General features: G+C 41.7%; 2 protein-coding genes across 3 annotated transcripts in view; both read left to right on the top strand.

Annotated features, from left to right (window-relative positions):
- Positions 1-102: 102 nt before the first annotated feature.
- Positions 103-3,138, top strand: LOC126998650 (39S ribosomal protein L48, mitochondrial-like). 2 transcript variants are annotated; one of them, XM_050860603.1, is made up of 7 exons: positions 103-490; positions 712-802; positions 1,160-1,255; positions 1,595-1,728; positions 1,985-2,087; positions 2,511-2,621; positions 2,946-3,138. In XM_050860603.1, exons 2-7 carry the CDS (start codon positions 785-787, stop codon positions 3,021-3,023), a joined length of 540 nt encoding a protein of 179 aa, XP_050716560.1. In that variant the 5' UTR covers positions 103-490; positions 712-784; the 3' UTR covers positions 3,024-3,138. The 2 variants fall into 2 exon arrangements, with proteins under 2 accessions (XP_050716560.1, XP_050716559.1); XM_050860602.1 differs by having other exon boundaries at positions 709-802.
- Positions 3,139-5,496: 2,358 nt separating this feature from the next.
- Positions 5,497-13,536, top strand: part of LOC126998645 (trissin receptor-like) — a 118,285-nt gene continuing 110,245 nt past the window's right edge. The window contains exon 1 of the mRNA XM_050860594.1: positions 5,497-5,865. The gene's annotated coding sequence lies outside the window, so the exon portion shown is untranslated. The remainder of the gene's footprint in view (positions 5,866-13,536) is intronic.

Genomic DNA, 13,536 nt, shown 5'->3' with positions numbered 1-13,536 from the left:
GTATGCCTTTGTAACAATAAGCCATCAATCAATCAATCAATCAAATTTTTCAATATATTTCTTATCTCCCACACACACGAGAGGTTGTTGGGAAAAGTCACACCGTTACAAACACTGAAAATCATCATCGTTTGTTGTTATTGCTCTCTTCCAATATTCTTCAGCCGGCCCCTAAAACAGGAAGAAGGCCTTAGAGGAGGAGGAAGACGGCCTTAGAAGAAGAAGCAAAAGAAGAAGACTACCTTATTACCCACAGAAGAGCAGTTGGTTGAGTAGGAAACGAGATAGGGAAGGCTGCAGAAAGATAAAGTAAATCCTAACCCACACCTTTTTGCACTGCCCAAGACTCCACTCTACTCTTGCCATCTTCAGAGTCTCCCTACCCAAGCTTAATACCCACTGACCAACACTAGAAGACCTACTGGGCAAACTCCCTCAGCCCTTATATCGCCTTCCAAGTCTTCCTCAAGCATACAGCACTCTTCTCAAGGTATGACAAAGGCAATGGAAATAACTATGGCATACTATTAACTCGATGCATAATAAGATGAAATTGCTAGACTTCTTGTAATTGAAACAGAGGAGTCACTGCATTGTTGTTCACGGTATAGACAAGACAGTATTAACGATGCATAATAAAATGAAACTGCTGGATTTCATTTAGCAGAAATAAAAGAATATTGCATGTGAGTCCGTTGTTGTTGACAGTAGACAAGCAGACCCGGGGTATTGAGACATCTTGCCCCAACCCTTCCCTGGTGCAGAATTATTGCTTCAAGACGTCATGGCAGCCTTGTGCAGGGTAAGATCTTGCTCACTGTGTCGAGTTGGAACTAGTGTACAGACATCTTTACTTGTTATATCGAGCTGGAACTAGTTTACAGACATCTTTACTTGTACTGAGCCGGAACTAGTTTATAGACATCTTTCCTTGTTATATTGATCTGGAACTAGTTAACAGACACCTATAATTGTTATGTTATATAGACTTCCCTAATTTTATATTTCTTCATGGCTTGTTTGTGACATAAAGTGATTGATGCATAAATGATTTTGGGCCGAGGAAGAATTTTTCTGTTTTCTGTCGGATAGGGCAGTATAAATGGTGCTTCTAAATACAGAATTAAAAAGGTAAGAATGATATTTTTTACTCTTTCAGGTAAAGGCTCTGACAAGGCTATCTCATTTGGCCAGACGCTCCTTTTCTTCCACCAGCCAGAAGCTTCACATTGAAACGGAACCTCCGTATTTAGATGCAAGTTTTTAACTCATAGCTTATGTAGAATTTTTAGTCACCAGTTTTCTTGTTGCTAAATGATTACTTAAAGGTATCCTATTTATAAATAGTTAGTTATTCATGAAAAAGAAATTTATCCAATTCACTGATTTGTATTCTTTTGAAATATAAAATGCAATACATGAATAACCTTATGATGCAAGTTTAGATATATATAAGATTTAGCAGATTTGCCTCACAGGCTATGAAATATGAAATGGTAGCATTTTCTCCGTTTTATATGAAATTAAATATATGAATTATTAAACAAATAAATGAATAATGAAAGTATATAAGCCTTTGATATTTGTTGTACAGGCTGTAGGACCAGAAGTGCCGGAGTACAACTTAGTGAATGTCCAGATGAAGGGATATGACTTTACTGTCCTGGAGCATTACGGGAAGTGGGTCCACAACACAGCCCTCAACATGGGCCTTGATGTGGAGGACGGGTGGGTGGAGCCTCTTAATACAGAAGAAAAGTTTTAAGTATACATGTAATAGTATACTAAGTGGCTTTATATTTATTATTTTATAAAAAGAGAATGAACTTTATATGATATTTCATAAGATCTTTAAATCTAGAAGGCTAACTATTATTTCAGTATGGTAACAGAAAAATATAAACTATTAAGTACTGTACAGATTTCAAGAAGCTCCATATACCTTGGCAATGAAAAGTGTTAAAGTCAACACTGGTTCTTTCAGCTGGGCAACTCCGTGTGAAAAGTTCCACATCCAGACCCTGAAGCCACGCAGTACCAAGGTGGAGGCGGACTATTACCTTCAGGTCTATGAGCGGGATGTTCAGGTAGGCTCTGCGTGGATTTTTCAAATTATGTATTTGGTTACTATCTATATATCTTTTTATCTATGAACATTGGAATGTATTCTAAGGGCATGAGACATTTTAATTTAGGATTCTCTCCTTTGTGTGCAGTAATAGGAAAACTACATTTTTCTATTTGCCCAAAATTTGGAGGTTGACCTTGACATGAGAATGCACAGTTTGCTTGAATATCTGGGAGCCAGGGAGGGAAATGGGAGCCAGGACTGGTATGCACAAGGAAGATATGTGTAAACAGATACAACTGAAGAGCTTTCACTGTACTACTTTCTTGAGGGAGGTTCAGTTGCCATGTAAAAAAAAAAAAAGAAAAAAAAGAAAAGAAAAAAAAAAGAGAGAGAAAATGATTGATTGACTGATTAATTTATAACAATATATTTGCAACAGTTGGCAGATCTCCCAGCAACCATGGCTCCGCTGTTCATTGAGTTGATACAGGCTGGATTACCTGAAGGTGTTGAGCTGTCCGTTCACGAACACCAACATGAATACACGGAGGTAGGTCCACGATGAGTAGCACAAAGGTGGGATGACCAGAGATCAAGTTGAGTGGATACAATGGAACGAGTTTGTCATTTGTCTTAACCTAATGTAATGCTTATTTTGAAGACAGCAAATTTAGCATTATGTATTTGGTGTAAAATGGGCCTTTGATTAGTTATGTATTATATTTCACTGGATTTTGTCTACCTATAAGAACAATTTTGCTTTTTCTCAACCTTTGGCCTCCATGTTTAGTGTTAAGAAACTTCATGGGAAATATATGACAGATTACTTTTATATTTATTATGTGGAGTGAACTAAGGAAAGCCCTGTTTTCAGCACCGTTTCATCCCTGACTTGGAGCTTCGAAGCTTGTACAACCAGCTGCATGAGATGGGCGGACCCAGCAAGAAGTAGGGGGGAGCGTCGATGTGGTCTGCTTGATATGTATACATTATTAGTGCATTAAGTTTGTTAACATGTAATTTGTTTGTTGATTAGCATACTGCATTGTAAATAAAATCTTTTCCTATATTTTTATATTTTACCTAGAGTGTGGATCACATATTCTACACTGAACTGTACAGTGATGAGGGTGAGCAGGAGGATGGTGGGGAGGAAAAGGATTTGCTGAACTTGTAAGTTTCCTGTGAAACTGCGGATGAAGTCAAGAAAGCTTTGAAAGATATGAATCTAGGCAATGCAGGAGTATGTGGTCTTAGTAGAGGCATAATTAAAGGTTTAGGTGATTTCATTCTTAATAAACTTGCTTAGATATGTACAAAAATGCTTCCAGTAACAGTTCCTAGAGCCAGCATAACTGCTACCATTATGTTAATTCACAAAAATGCAACAGAAAAGACTGCTGACCAATTAGTCTTCTTTCTGTAATCCACAATTTTTCATGAAGATCATAAGAAAGAGAATAACTGCAACACCAGACTCGGACAAGCCCCCCCCTCAAAAAAGCTGAAATTCAAAGGATTGAAAAATCAACTGAGAACAATATACCACTAGACATGAGTTCTGTTGATTATGAGAAAGGATTTGATTCATTTAAAACTCCAGCATCCATGCAGGCACTCAGGAGACAAAGCACAGATGACCCATACATGAAGGTGGTGGAAGATATATAAAGAGAGAGCAGTGCAGCTGTTCAATTCCATGAGAAGTGAGAAAATTCCAGTTCAAAAGTGTTAAGCAAAGGAAAACTACCTGAGTGAGAAGAGGTCTACATATATCTAGGGCAAGCAATTAGTGCAAACTAGCCCCCATAAAACAGCAAAGAGAGAGTAGGAATGGCAAGGAACTTATTTAGCAAACCATAATAATTATCTCTATTAGACCCTTGCCACTCTGAGGAGAAAGGAGTTGTAAAATCAGTGTATCTTGCCAACCCTAATATACAGTTAAGAAACTGTGTGTCACACAGGTTTCAGACAAAGATTTTGTAAAAAAGAAATGTTCATGGGTGGGTACTATGTACATTTTTTTCATAACCATTTTGAAAATATGATAGTGCACAAAATATGGACTTATTCCCTCTACTGCTCTATGTTTAATGAACTCCGATGACTTTTAATTGCTGAACTGTCATGGCAATTTTGCACTAACAATAGTGAAATCTAAATATCTGAAATACTACAAAATTTAGATAAAGAAAACTGATGCTTAGATAAAAGTTCATTAAGTAAGCACAAACGACTTTCTTCCTGACTGATGTCCTTCACCATCAAGACACTCTAGTCTACTCCAGTGGAGTGTTCCTCTCAAGCCTTGCCAGTGTTTGTCAGGCCTCTCCTGACTGGCTGGACTCCTCTCTCACTCTCATGGAGTTTGTCAGTCACACATGCTCTCATGTTATTTGCCTTAGCTCACCTCTTCTGCAAGAAAGACAGTTATGGGTGGCACTTATTGTAGGAGCATCGATTTGCGGGCGTTTTTTTTTTATTATTGTTTTCTTTTATTTTGCCCTTGAGCTGTTTTCTTAAAAAAACCCCCAACCCCCAACAAAATATTAACATTTAGTTCAATATAAAATCTCGGTAAATCTCCTGCCACATTTAGCACTAGAAGACTGATTGGAGAAGGTTTTCCATCAAGATTTCTACCAGATTATCGCCAGCTTTCCAATGCCTAGAAGAAAAACTTACGGGTGGAGCGTCACCTATACAGTGACGCGGAAAACTCTACGGATACAGCAATCCGTGTTTACATTACCCCGGCTCCCATGAGGGTCAAAGCTAACACCCCAGATTTATGCCTCCTCTCTCAGAACAGTTTTATTCTGCCTCACTGTGTTTATCATATGTTGAAGGTAAAGGTAAAGTTAGGGACATACGCTATAGCTGCGCGTGGCTTCGTCCCCTTAGCTCTTGAGCCTGTGGTGGGTGCTGGGGCACTACAATTTACCTTCCCCAAGAATCCTAGGTACCCATTTATCGACCAGCCCCAAAAGAAAATTTGAACAGCTGGATGGGCTGTGCGCCGACTACCCAGGGGTCCAATGTTCAAACCTCTGGCCAGGATACGAACCCAGACCCGCGGATTCGTAGTTAGGAGTGCTAACTGCTAGACCGTGGAGGCGCATATAAAATTATCGTCCAGGCGCGCTCCGCTCTGAAGAATGATGCGACTTATTCTTCGAAATTTTCGTTTATATCGCATTTTTCTAAAGTCTGATACACCGTCATGTTCGGAAGACTTTATTTTTTTATAGGGTGATATGGTTTACTTTAGAACAAATTTAATAACGAGAGAGAGAGAGAGAGAGAGAGAGAGAGAGAGAGAGAGAGAGAGAGAGAGAGAGAGAGAGAAAACGAAAACGAAAACGAAAACGAAGACAAGAACGAGAGCGGCGAAGGTTGGTTCAGTCTCGGTTGGTCCCACGTCGACGCAGCATCTCTGGACGTGCCTTGCTGCGGGGCTCTCGGTGCGTGTGTCGGCTCAGCTCTGCGTGACGCGTGGCCAGGAGCGGCGGCAGGCACTGGACGCGGGCCAAGTGATAAGTCGCGATTACCGGTGGCAAGACTGTTACGTTCAAGAGAGCAAAGTCCAGGTTTTTCTTAATGGAAGAGTCGAATAACGGCCTTAATGAAAGATATTATTACAACCTCTTGAATATATAGCATGTGGACGTGATATAATGTGAATTAACGTGTGGATTTAAAGTGTGTCAGAAAAAGATTTGGAGTAACATTAGTGAATTAAGACAAACAAAGGGACAGGAAAAGTAAAATATAAGAAGGATTACAAGAAGGTGAGTGTTTCAACTTTTCATAACTTTCTCACATTACTTACAGCCCTCCTCAAACTTTCTTAGGCATTAATAGCATGGACACGTCAGTTAGAATGGTGTTTTTAATGGAAGATTCGAATAACAGTTTTAATGAAAGATATTGCCACAACCCCTTGAATACAGTATGTGGACGTGATATAATAGGAGGTAATTTGTGAAGTTTACGTGTGTCATAAAAAGAATGGAGTAAAAAAAAGATGGATTAAGACAAACAAAAGCCAGGAAAACTATAATAAAAGAAGGAGGTGAGTGTTTCAACCTTTATTACCTCTGTTTTCTATTAGTTACAGTCCTCCCAAAACTTTCTTATGCATTAGGAACGTGAATTAGCCGGTTAGAATCGTGTCGCCTTCATTCACTTTTACTGCAAAGGTGGTTCGTTTCGCCTTTTCTTTACTTTCTCTTCCAGTATAGTACAGTCCCTCCTGAACTTTCTTATGCATTAGGAACGTGAATAAGCCAGTTAGAATCGTATCGCCTTCATTTACTTTTACTGCATAGGTGGTTAGCGGAGTATTGCAGAAATCACCTATATATTTGCTGCAGAAAATGGTAGTCGTGGTCAAATTATAATCGTGGTAAAGTTTGGGGCATACTCTATAGTTGCGCGTGGCCTCAGTGCCCCTCTCCGTTGCCTTGACCCTTGAGCCTGTGGTATATAGGTAAGAACTCCATTACCCCGGGCAGGTGTGTGGATTCATGTTCTTCCTCATCTCCACTAGACTGTCACCTAGAGGCTATAGACTGTTCCCAAGCCGCATGGTGACCGCAAGGACCAGCAAACTACACTCCTCTGACAATGCTGTGTTCCTTAACGAAAGCTAAACTAGAGGAATCTGTCGGTTAAGAAACAAGTAATAGTTTTTGGGGTGTGAGAAGTGGCGTCTATGTACGACAAACTATTGAAGGCTTAGGAAATTTTCATTGTTTTTCTTTATGTAGTTCGCTAAAGAAAAAGAAGTTCATGGGAGATGGAAGACGTGTCGCTGGAAACTATTTTTGGGTGTCCTTGGCCGTGATTTTTGGCAAGTGGCGGCATGTCTGCACACCGACTGCCCGGCGTCTGACACTCTCCCCTTCTCTCCTTTCCTCCTTCCCTTCCTTTCCAACCTTATTTTTTTAGCTTTTTAGTCCGGTATTCTCAAACATTTCGGGACTTACTCATCCCCATTTGACGAAGCTTTCACAGAGTTTATGTTAGCATTTCCATGAGCCTTGTGATGGTTTGACAAGGCTTCTGTGTTTTTAATGCGAAAAAAACCCCCACTCATGAGAATCTGACTAATCTCCTTTGTGGCCATTGGAAATATTTCTATGAGAGCTGAGGTTGTCTGAGAATACGGAACTACCTTTAATTTCAATGCTCCAGATATCCACTGACCACTCACTGCAGCGCACTAACAGAAAAAAATCTATATAGTTTTAAAGTCAGACGAAAGCTGTGACGCCTTGGGGTGGGTCGAGCGAATGCCAAACGACCGACACGGGCAGTTAAGCTAATGGGATTTTTAACTCGTGTGCTGGAGGTGGGCGCCTGAAAAAATGTGCTGAAGGGTGTTGAAGCCAATCATACCAGAGAAAAAAAAACATATACTCTGGAAAACTGAAGACGTAACAAAATAAAACTACCCTGGAAAACTGAACAGAGAAAAAAAAGCATACTCTGGAAAAATGAACAGACGTAACCAAATAAAACACTCTGGAAAACTGAGCAGACATAACCAAATAAAACTTCTCTGAAAAACTGAATAGACGCAACCAAACAGAACTACTTTGGAAGGTAAGCAAACGTAACCAAATAAAACACTCTGGAAAACTGAGCAGACATAACCAAATAAAACTTCTCTGGAAAACTGAACAGATGCAACCAAACAGAACTACTTTGGAAGGTAAGCAAACGTAACCAAATAAAACACTCTGGAAAACTGAGCAGACATAACCAAATAAAACTTCTCTGGAAAACTGAATAGACGCAACCAAACAGAACTACTTTGGAAGGTAAACAGACATAAGAAAATAAAACACTCTTGAAAACTGAGCAGACATAACCAAATAAAACTTCTCTGGAAAACTGAGCTATCATAACCAAACAGAACAACTTTGGAAGGTAAACAGACATAAGAAAATAAAACACTCTTGAAAACTGAACAGACGTGACCAAATAAAACTAATCTGGAAAACTGAGCAGACATAACCAAACAGAACTACGCCAAAACAAACTGATAATGGACCTTCAACGTGGCAATACTTAATTTTTTATAGACCAGCTCAGTTTTCCTTAATGCGAGCCCAGGGTTCATATTCTCAGGCGCTTTCGGCTCTCACATTAAATATTTCTCAAGGCCACAAAGGAGATAAGTCGAGTTCTCATGAGTATTCACGCGCATAGTACATAAACCTTGTCAATCTATACCCAAGCTCATAAAACCACCCATGAAAGTACTAACACAACAACCTCTACGAAAGCCTTATCAAATGTGGGTTTAAAATATGGGCTCTGATTGCATTGGTGTTTGAATCTTAGCAAATATATCTCAACTCTCTACTGCGTGGGTTGGACTGTGTGGGTGTTAGTTACGGCGTGTAGCTCAGAGACTGCTGGAGGTGACTCACGAGGGATGACGCAGAGCTCCAAGGAGGGAATTCCATATAGGAGGTGACGTACTTATGACCCCAAGAATACGAAAGAGTGTATATAGAAGAAAGATAAGGAGAAGGAGGAGGAGGAGAAGGGGGATCAATGTCTCATACACGTGCAGGAACTCGAGGCAGACGGGGTGGGATACTACTAAAGAATTTCCATTGAAGGTGACATGCTACGTACATTCTTTGGTGGAAAGGGTCGCGCGTGTGTCCCGGGTATTAAGGGAGGGCCGAGATGCCGCGCCGAGGTGAGGGGAGAAAAAAGCGAAGAAACTATAGAGTCCACGGCTTTGCGAGTCTTGCATAGCTGGAAAGTTTTGACGGACGGCGGGAAGATGAGAGAGAGAGAGAGAGAGAGAGAGAGAGAGAGAGAGAGAGAGAGAGAGAGAGAGAGAGAGAGAGAGAGAGAGAGAGAGAGAGAGAGAGAGATCTTACACAGTAATATGTTTCTTTGCTTCCCATCTTCTCTATGTCTTACGAATCTGAATATTAATGAGAGGAGGAACTTTAGCAATAAGGAACGAAAAAAATTACATAAAAAAATATTACCATCTTAAATTACGTTTCTCGGTGCATCAACAACACTTCAGGAATAAAAAAAATCGATCTTATATTAAAAACTTTCTCCTTCTTATGGATACTGATGCAGGTTTTCGTGATGGCCTATTCTCTTCGCCCTTTTTGATGTCCATGTTCTGCGATGGTCCTTTTCTTAACCTTTTCCGACGTTCGTGTTCTGTGATGGCCTTTTTCTCTGCCCTTTCAGACGTCTATGGTTTGTGATGGCCTTTTCTTTGCTATTTCCGACGTTCGTGTTTTGTGATGGCCTTTTTCTCTGCCTTTTCCTACGTTCGTGTTTTGTGATGGCCCTTTTCTTAACCTTTCCCGACGTCCGTGTGTGGGGTGGCCTTTTCTTTGCCTTTCCCGACATCAGAGTTTTATGATGGTCTTTTTCTTCCTTTTCTCTGCCTTTTCCGACGTCCATGTTTGGTGATAATCCTTTTCTTTGCCCTTCCCGGCGTCCTTGGCATGAGACGAGATGAGGAAGTGACGGGGGAGCCTCAAGCCAAGTCGCGTATCACCCCAACACTTGTCCTACACTTGAATTCGACCCTGTGTAGTGGATGAAAGCGTCGCCTCCGTCCCTGAGTGGCATGGCGCCCACTCATCCAGCCTCACAACCACCCACCAAGAACTAATGATGATTTAACTATAAGATATACGTCTTTGCTGCCTAGTTACAAGGATATTATTAATGCGATAAGATCCAACACAGTCTCATACCCAATACCAACAAGACCTCAGCGAAACCAACCTCACAGTCGTCCTAACCATAACCTTCTCTCGGTCTCCTTAGTACACATTGGCCACAAGTCAACCCTTTCACATACACTCAACATAAGCTCACACTGTTAAGCTGCGTCCTTTGCTGTAGTAAAAATAACAATAACTCTGTTTCAAAACCTACTACTCAAGACGATGAAAATTCTAGCTTGTATAGTGCTTGATGTTGATGTAAAACTAGATTTTTTAAAGGAAAGTATACAGAAATGATCTTTTTTGTCCTTGAGCTGCTTCCTTTGCGCTAAAACAACAACAACAACAACAACAACAACAACAACAACAGCTGCTCCAATACCAAATACTAAAGACGATAAAATTCCTTGTATACTGCTTGTTTTTTAATTTTTTAAAGAAGCTAAGATTCTTTAAAGGAAACTAAACAGGAATTATCTTTAGTATCAGGTGCCGAGTAGAAAGCCTGACCATTATTGGGAAATATAGTTTGCTTTGGAGATTTATGAAGACAACGTTTTTGACTACGGAACTAACCCTTTGAAAGCCTGACTAAATTGTGGTGGAAATATTTTAAGTATATCTGGCGCCAAGTGAAAAAACTAACCATAACGTAGAATATAGTTTTCTTTGGTGGTTTACGAAGACAACGCATTAGAGCTTGGAACCAACCTGACGTATGTGTGTGTGTGGGTGGGTGAGGAGGGACGGGGGTGGTTCTGGTAGTAAGGTATTCTACACTCTATATAACATCCTTCCATCCTTCATTTATCATTTTTCCCTGCCATTCATCTCTTTCTCTCTCTTCCTCTCTCCCACTCCCGGTTGCACATTCCAGAAGTCTGTACGGGTATGTGCCGCCTACTTATAAACAGGATAGGTTAGGTTAGGTTAGGTTATGTAAGGTAATTTTGAGTGGGGATCACAATAAGAGTATTTTACAGAACGGCCCGTGGTACGTTCGAAGTTACAGCCGGGCGTCTTCACTCAGGGACCACATATCGGGAGAGACTTCCAAAATATGCCTCCCGGATATTTTCTCTTCCATGTTCTCTCTCCTTCCATACCTCCCACCTCCCTTCACTCCTGACCTCCTTTGTTCCGTCCCCTTCCTCTTTCTGTTTGCCTAATATTCTCCTCGCCGCTTTCCACCTCTCATTACCTCTCCCTTTTTCATTCGTACGGCAAGTGCTTTAATCGGTAGGTCACTGAAGCGCCCGACGGATTGATTAAACTACACTACGTCGTGGATTACTATGGAGCTCTCATCTATTACTCAACTAATACGATGCTAAACTTTTATTTTGGGGGTTGTGTTCTGCTTGTGTTGCCCTTGAACTGCCTCCATTGCTGTGAAAAGAAAAAAAAATCGTACTGCCTCGTTATACACCAAAACGCTTTCTCTTGCCTGAGGAGAATGCTGGGAAGGACCTTTGTTGTCCTGCTGAAGTGGAGTGTCCTGTGTTTATTTCGCCTCTACGCATGCTGTCGTTTCTTCTTTTTCTTCTTCTTCTTCTTCTTCTTCTTCTTCTTCTTCTTCTTCTTCTTCTTTTCCTTTTTCTCCTTCTTCTTCTTCTTCTTCTTCTTCTCCTTCTTCTTCTTCTTTTGACTTAAATCGCTTTGTGTCGCTTCGTAGGTCCTCCTCCTCTGGATCCTCTCTTGAATGGTATTACATTATTAAGCTGACCTCCCCATTATCCACTCCCCTTCCTCCGCCTTTACCTACGCTATCACTATCCTCCCGTCACCCCCTCCCCTCCTTTCCTCTTCCCCCCTGGTGTGGCGGTAACGACAGGAGGGCGGCCACACCAGACGTGACCACCCGAGCACCAGCTGGCGGAGGAGGTTGAGCGGCTTCCACAACGACACAGAAAGGCGAAGTTGTCCCCGCCTGGAGCTCCCTCGTGTGCTAGAACTTCCCGTGGACAATTTCCGGGAAACTAATTAATAAAGGTTGCGATGTGGCCAATCTTTGCTGGTGCGAGAGCGGGTTAGAGAGGGGACTTGCGATGAGAGGGAGTGTGGAGTGGTGTTGAGGGGGAGGCTGTGTTGGGAGAATGTGTAGGCGTTAACATGTGGCCTGGAAACTGATGAAGGGTTACGATGTGGCCAATCTTTGCTGGTGCGAGAGTGGGTTAGAGAGGGGACTTGTGATGAGGGGGTGTGGAGTGGTGTTGAGGAGGGTAACTTTAGCAGAGTGTGAGGTTGTGTTGGGTGAATGTGTAGGCGTTAACAAGTGCCCTGGAAACTGATGAAGGGTTACGATGTCGCCAATTTATGCTGGTGCGAGAGTGGGTTAGAGAGGGGACTTGTGATGAGAGGGAGTGTGGAGTGGTGTTGAGGAGGGTAACTTTAGCAGAGTGTGAGGTTGTGTTGGGTCAATGTGTAGGAGTTAACATGTGGCCAATCTTTGCTGGGGCGAGAGAGGGTAAGAGAGGGGACTTGTGATGAGAGGGAGTGTGGGGTGACGATTAAAGGTAAAAATAAAGAATAGAAAAAAAGGCAGCTATGCACTACCCCAACTAAAGTAAACATAAGAAAGATTGGCCAGAAGAGAGGTCAGTTTCGGGCAAGCTTACATACAAATCCGCTGCGTCAAACCGTAGAACTACCTCAATAATATTTTTCGTGTGTCCAGCAGCGGCTCAGGGGAGGAAGGAATCGGTCTCCGGATGATGGATGGGCGCAACAAGAAGTGTCAAATATATATAAAGTTTTCTTCCACAAGTTGTCCCGCGGCGTGCCAAAGGTTCACGCCACGATGCAGCCAATATGGGGGTCCCTCGACGTGTGTGTGTGTGTGTGTGTGTGTGTGTGTGTGTGTGTTCAAGCAATAACGAGCATCCCGAGATAGACAGATAGATAGATAGATAGATAGATAGACAGACAGATATATATAGAGAGAAAGAGAGAGAGAGAGAAGAGAAGGAGGAGGAGGAAATGGATGAAAGGAACAAAAATAACGATAATGATGATGACGAGGAGGAGGAGTAGGAGGAGAAAGAGCAAATATATGGGAGGAGGATGAGAGGAAGACGTATTCAAATGATGAGGGTCTTTCAAAGGGGAGAATAATAACAGATGATCAGCATGAGTATGGAGCGTGGAATACCTTACTAAACCCACCCCGTTCCTCTGCCTTTCCAACGGTAAACGAAACGAGACAGGGAGGCAGAGAGAGAGAGAGAGAGAGGCCCACATTATCAAACTCTTCGAAGCTTTAGTTCATCTATTTAAAAAAAGGCTCTCGCGGTAGTTGTAGGAGGTTGGGTGTTTTTTTTACAACAAAGGAGACAGCTCAAGGGCACAAAAAAAGGAAACACTAATAAAAAAAAGCCCGCTACTCGCTACTCCTAAAAAGAATACAAAGAGGTGGCCGAAAGAGAGGTCAATTTCGGGAGGAGAGGTGTCCAGATACCCTCCTCTTGAAGCCTCTTAAGCCTGGTGGTAGTTTTGGAAGGCTTATGCGCCGTGAACGGAAAACACTTACGACAACCTGACGTGTCTCCTCTCTGGCATTCGAAAACGGTCCTAGCAAGAGCCCGCAGCGTTTGGTAATACGAGACAGAGAGAGACCCAGACCAGCAGCCAGCCAGACAGACGAACAAATGTTTATAATAACCCTAATTAGCAAATACATTTATCAGACAGGAAACGTTTGCTTGCTAATTTCCATATTAACAAAAATAGATT

Source organism: Eriocheir sinensis, chromosome 14 (assembly GCF_024679095.1).
Source record: "Eriocheir sinensis breed Jianghai 21 chromosome 14, ASM2467909v1, whole genome shotgun sequence".
In the NCBI taxonomy this organism is placed as follows: domain Eukaryota; kingdom Metazoa; phylum Arthropoda; class Malacostraca; order Decapoda; family Varunidae; genus Eriocheir; species Eriocheir sinensis.
This window is presented reverse-complemented; position numbering and strand designations above follow the sequence as displayed.

What these genes read in the sequence shown, in the direction of transcription:
- LOC126998650 (XM_050860603.1), top strand. An exon ending in TCTATGAGCGGGATGTTCAG is followed by an intron (nt 2,088 to 2,510) that starts GTAGGCTCTGCG and finishes TATTTGCAACAG; the next exon opens with TTGGCAGATCTCCCAGCAAC. An exon ending in ACCAACATGAATACACGGAG is followed by an intron (nt 2,622 to 2,945) that starts GTAGGTCCACGA and finishes CCCTGTTTTCAG; the next exon opens with CACCGTTTCATCCCTGACTT.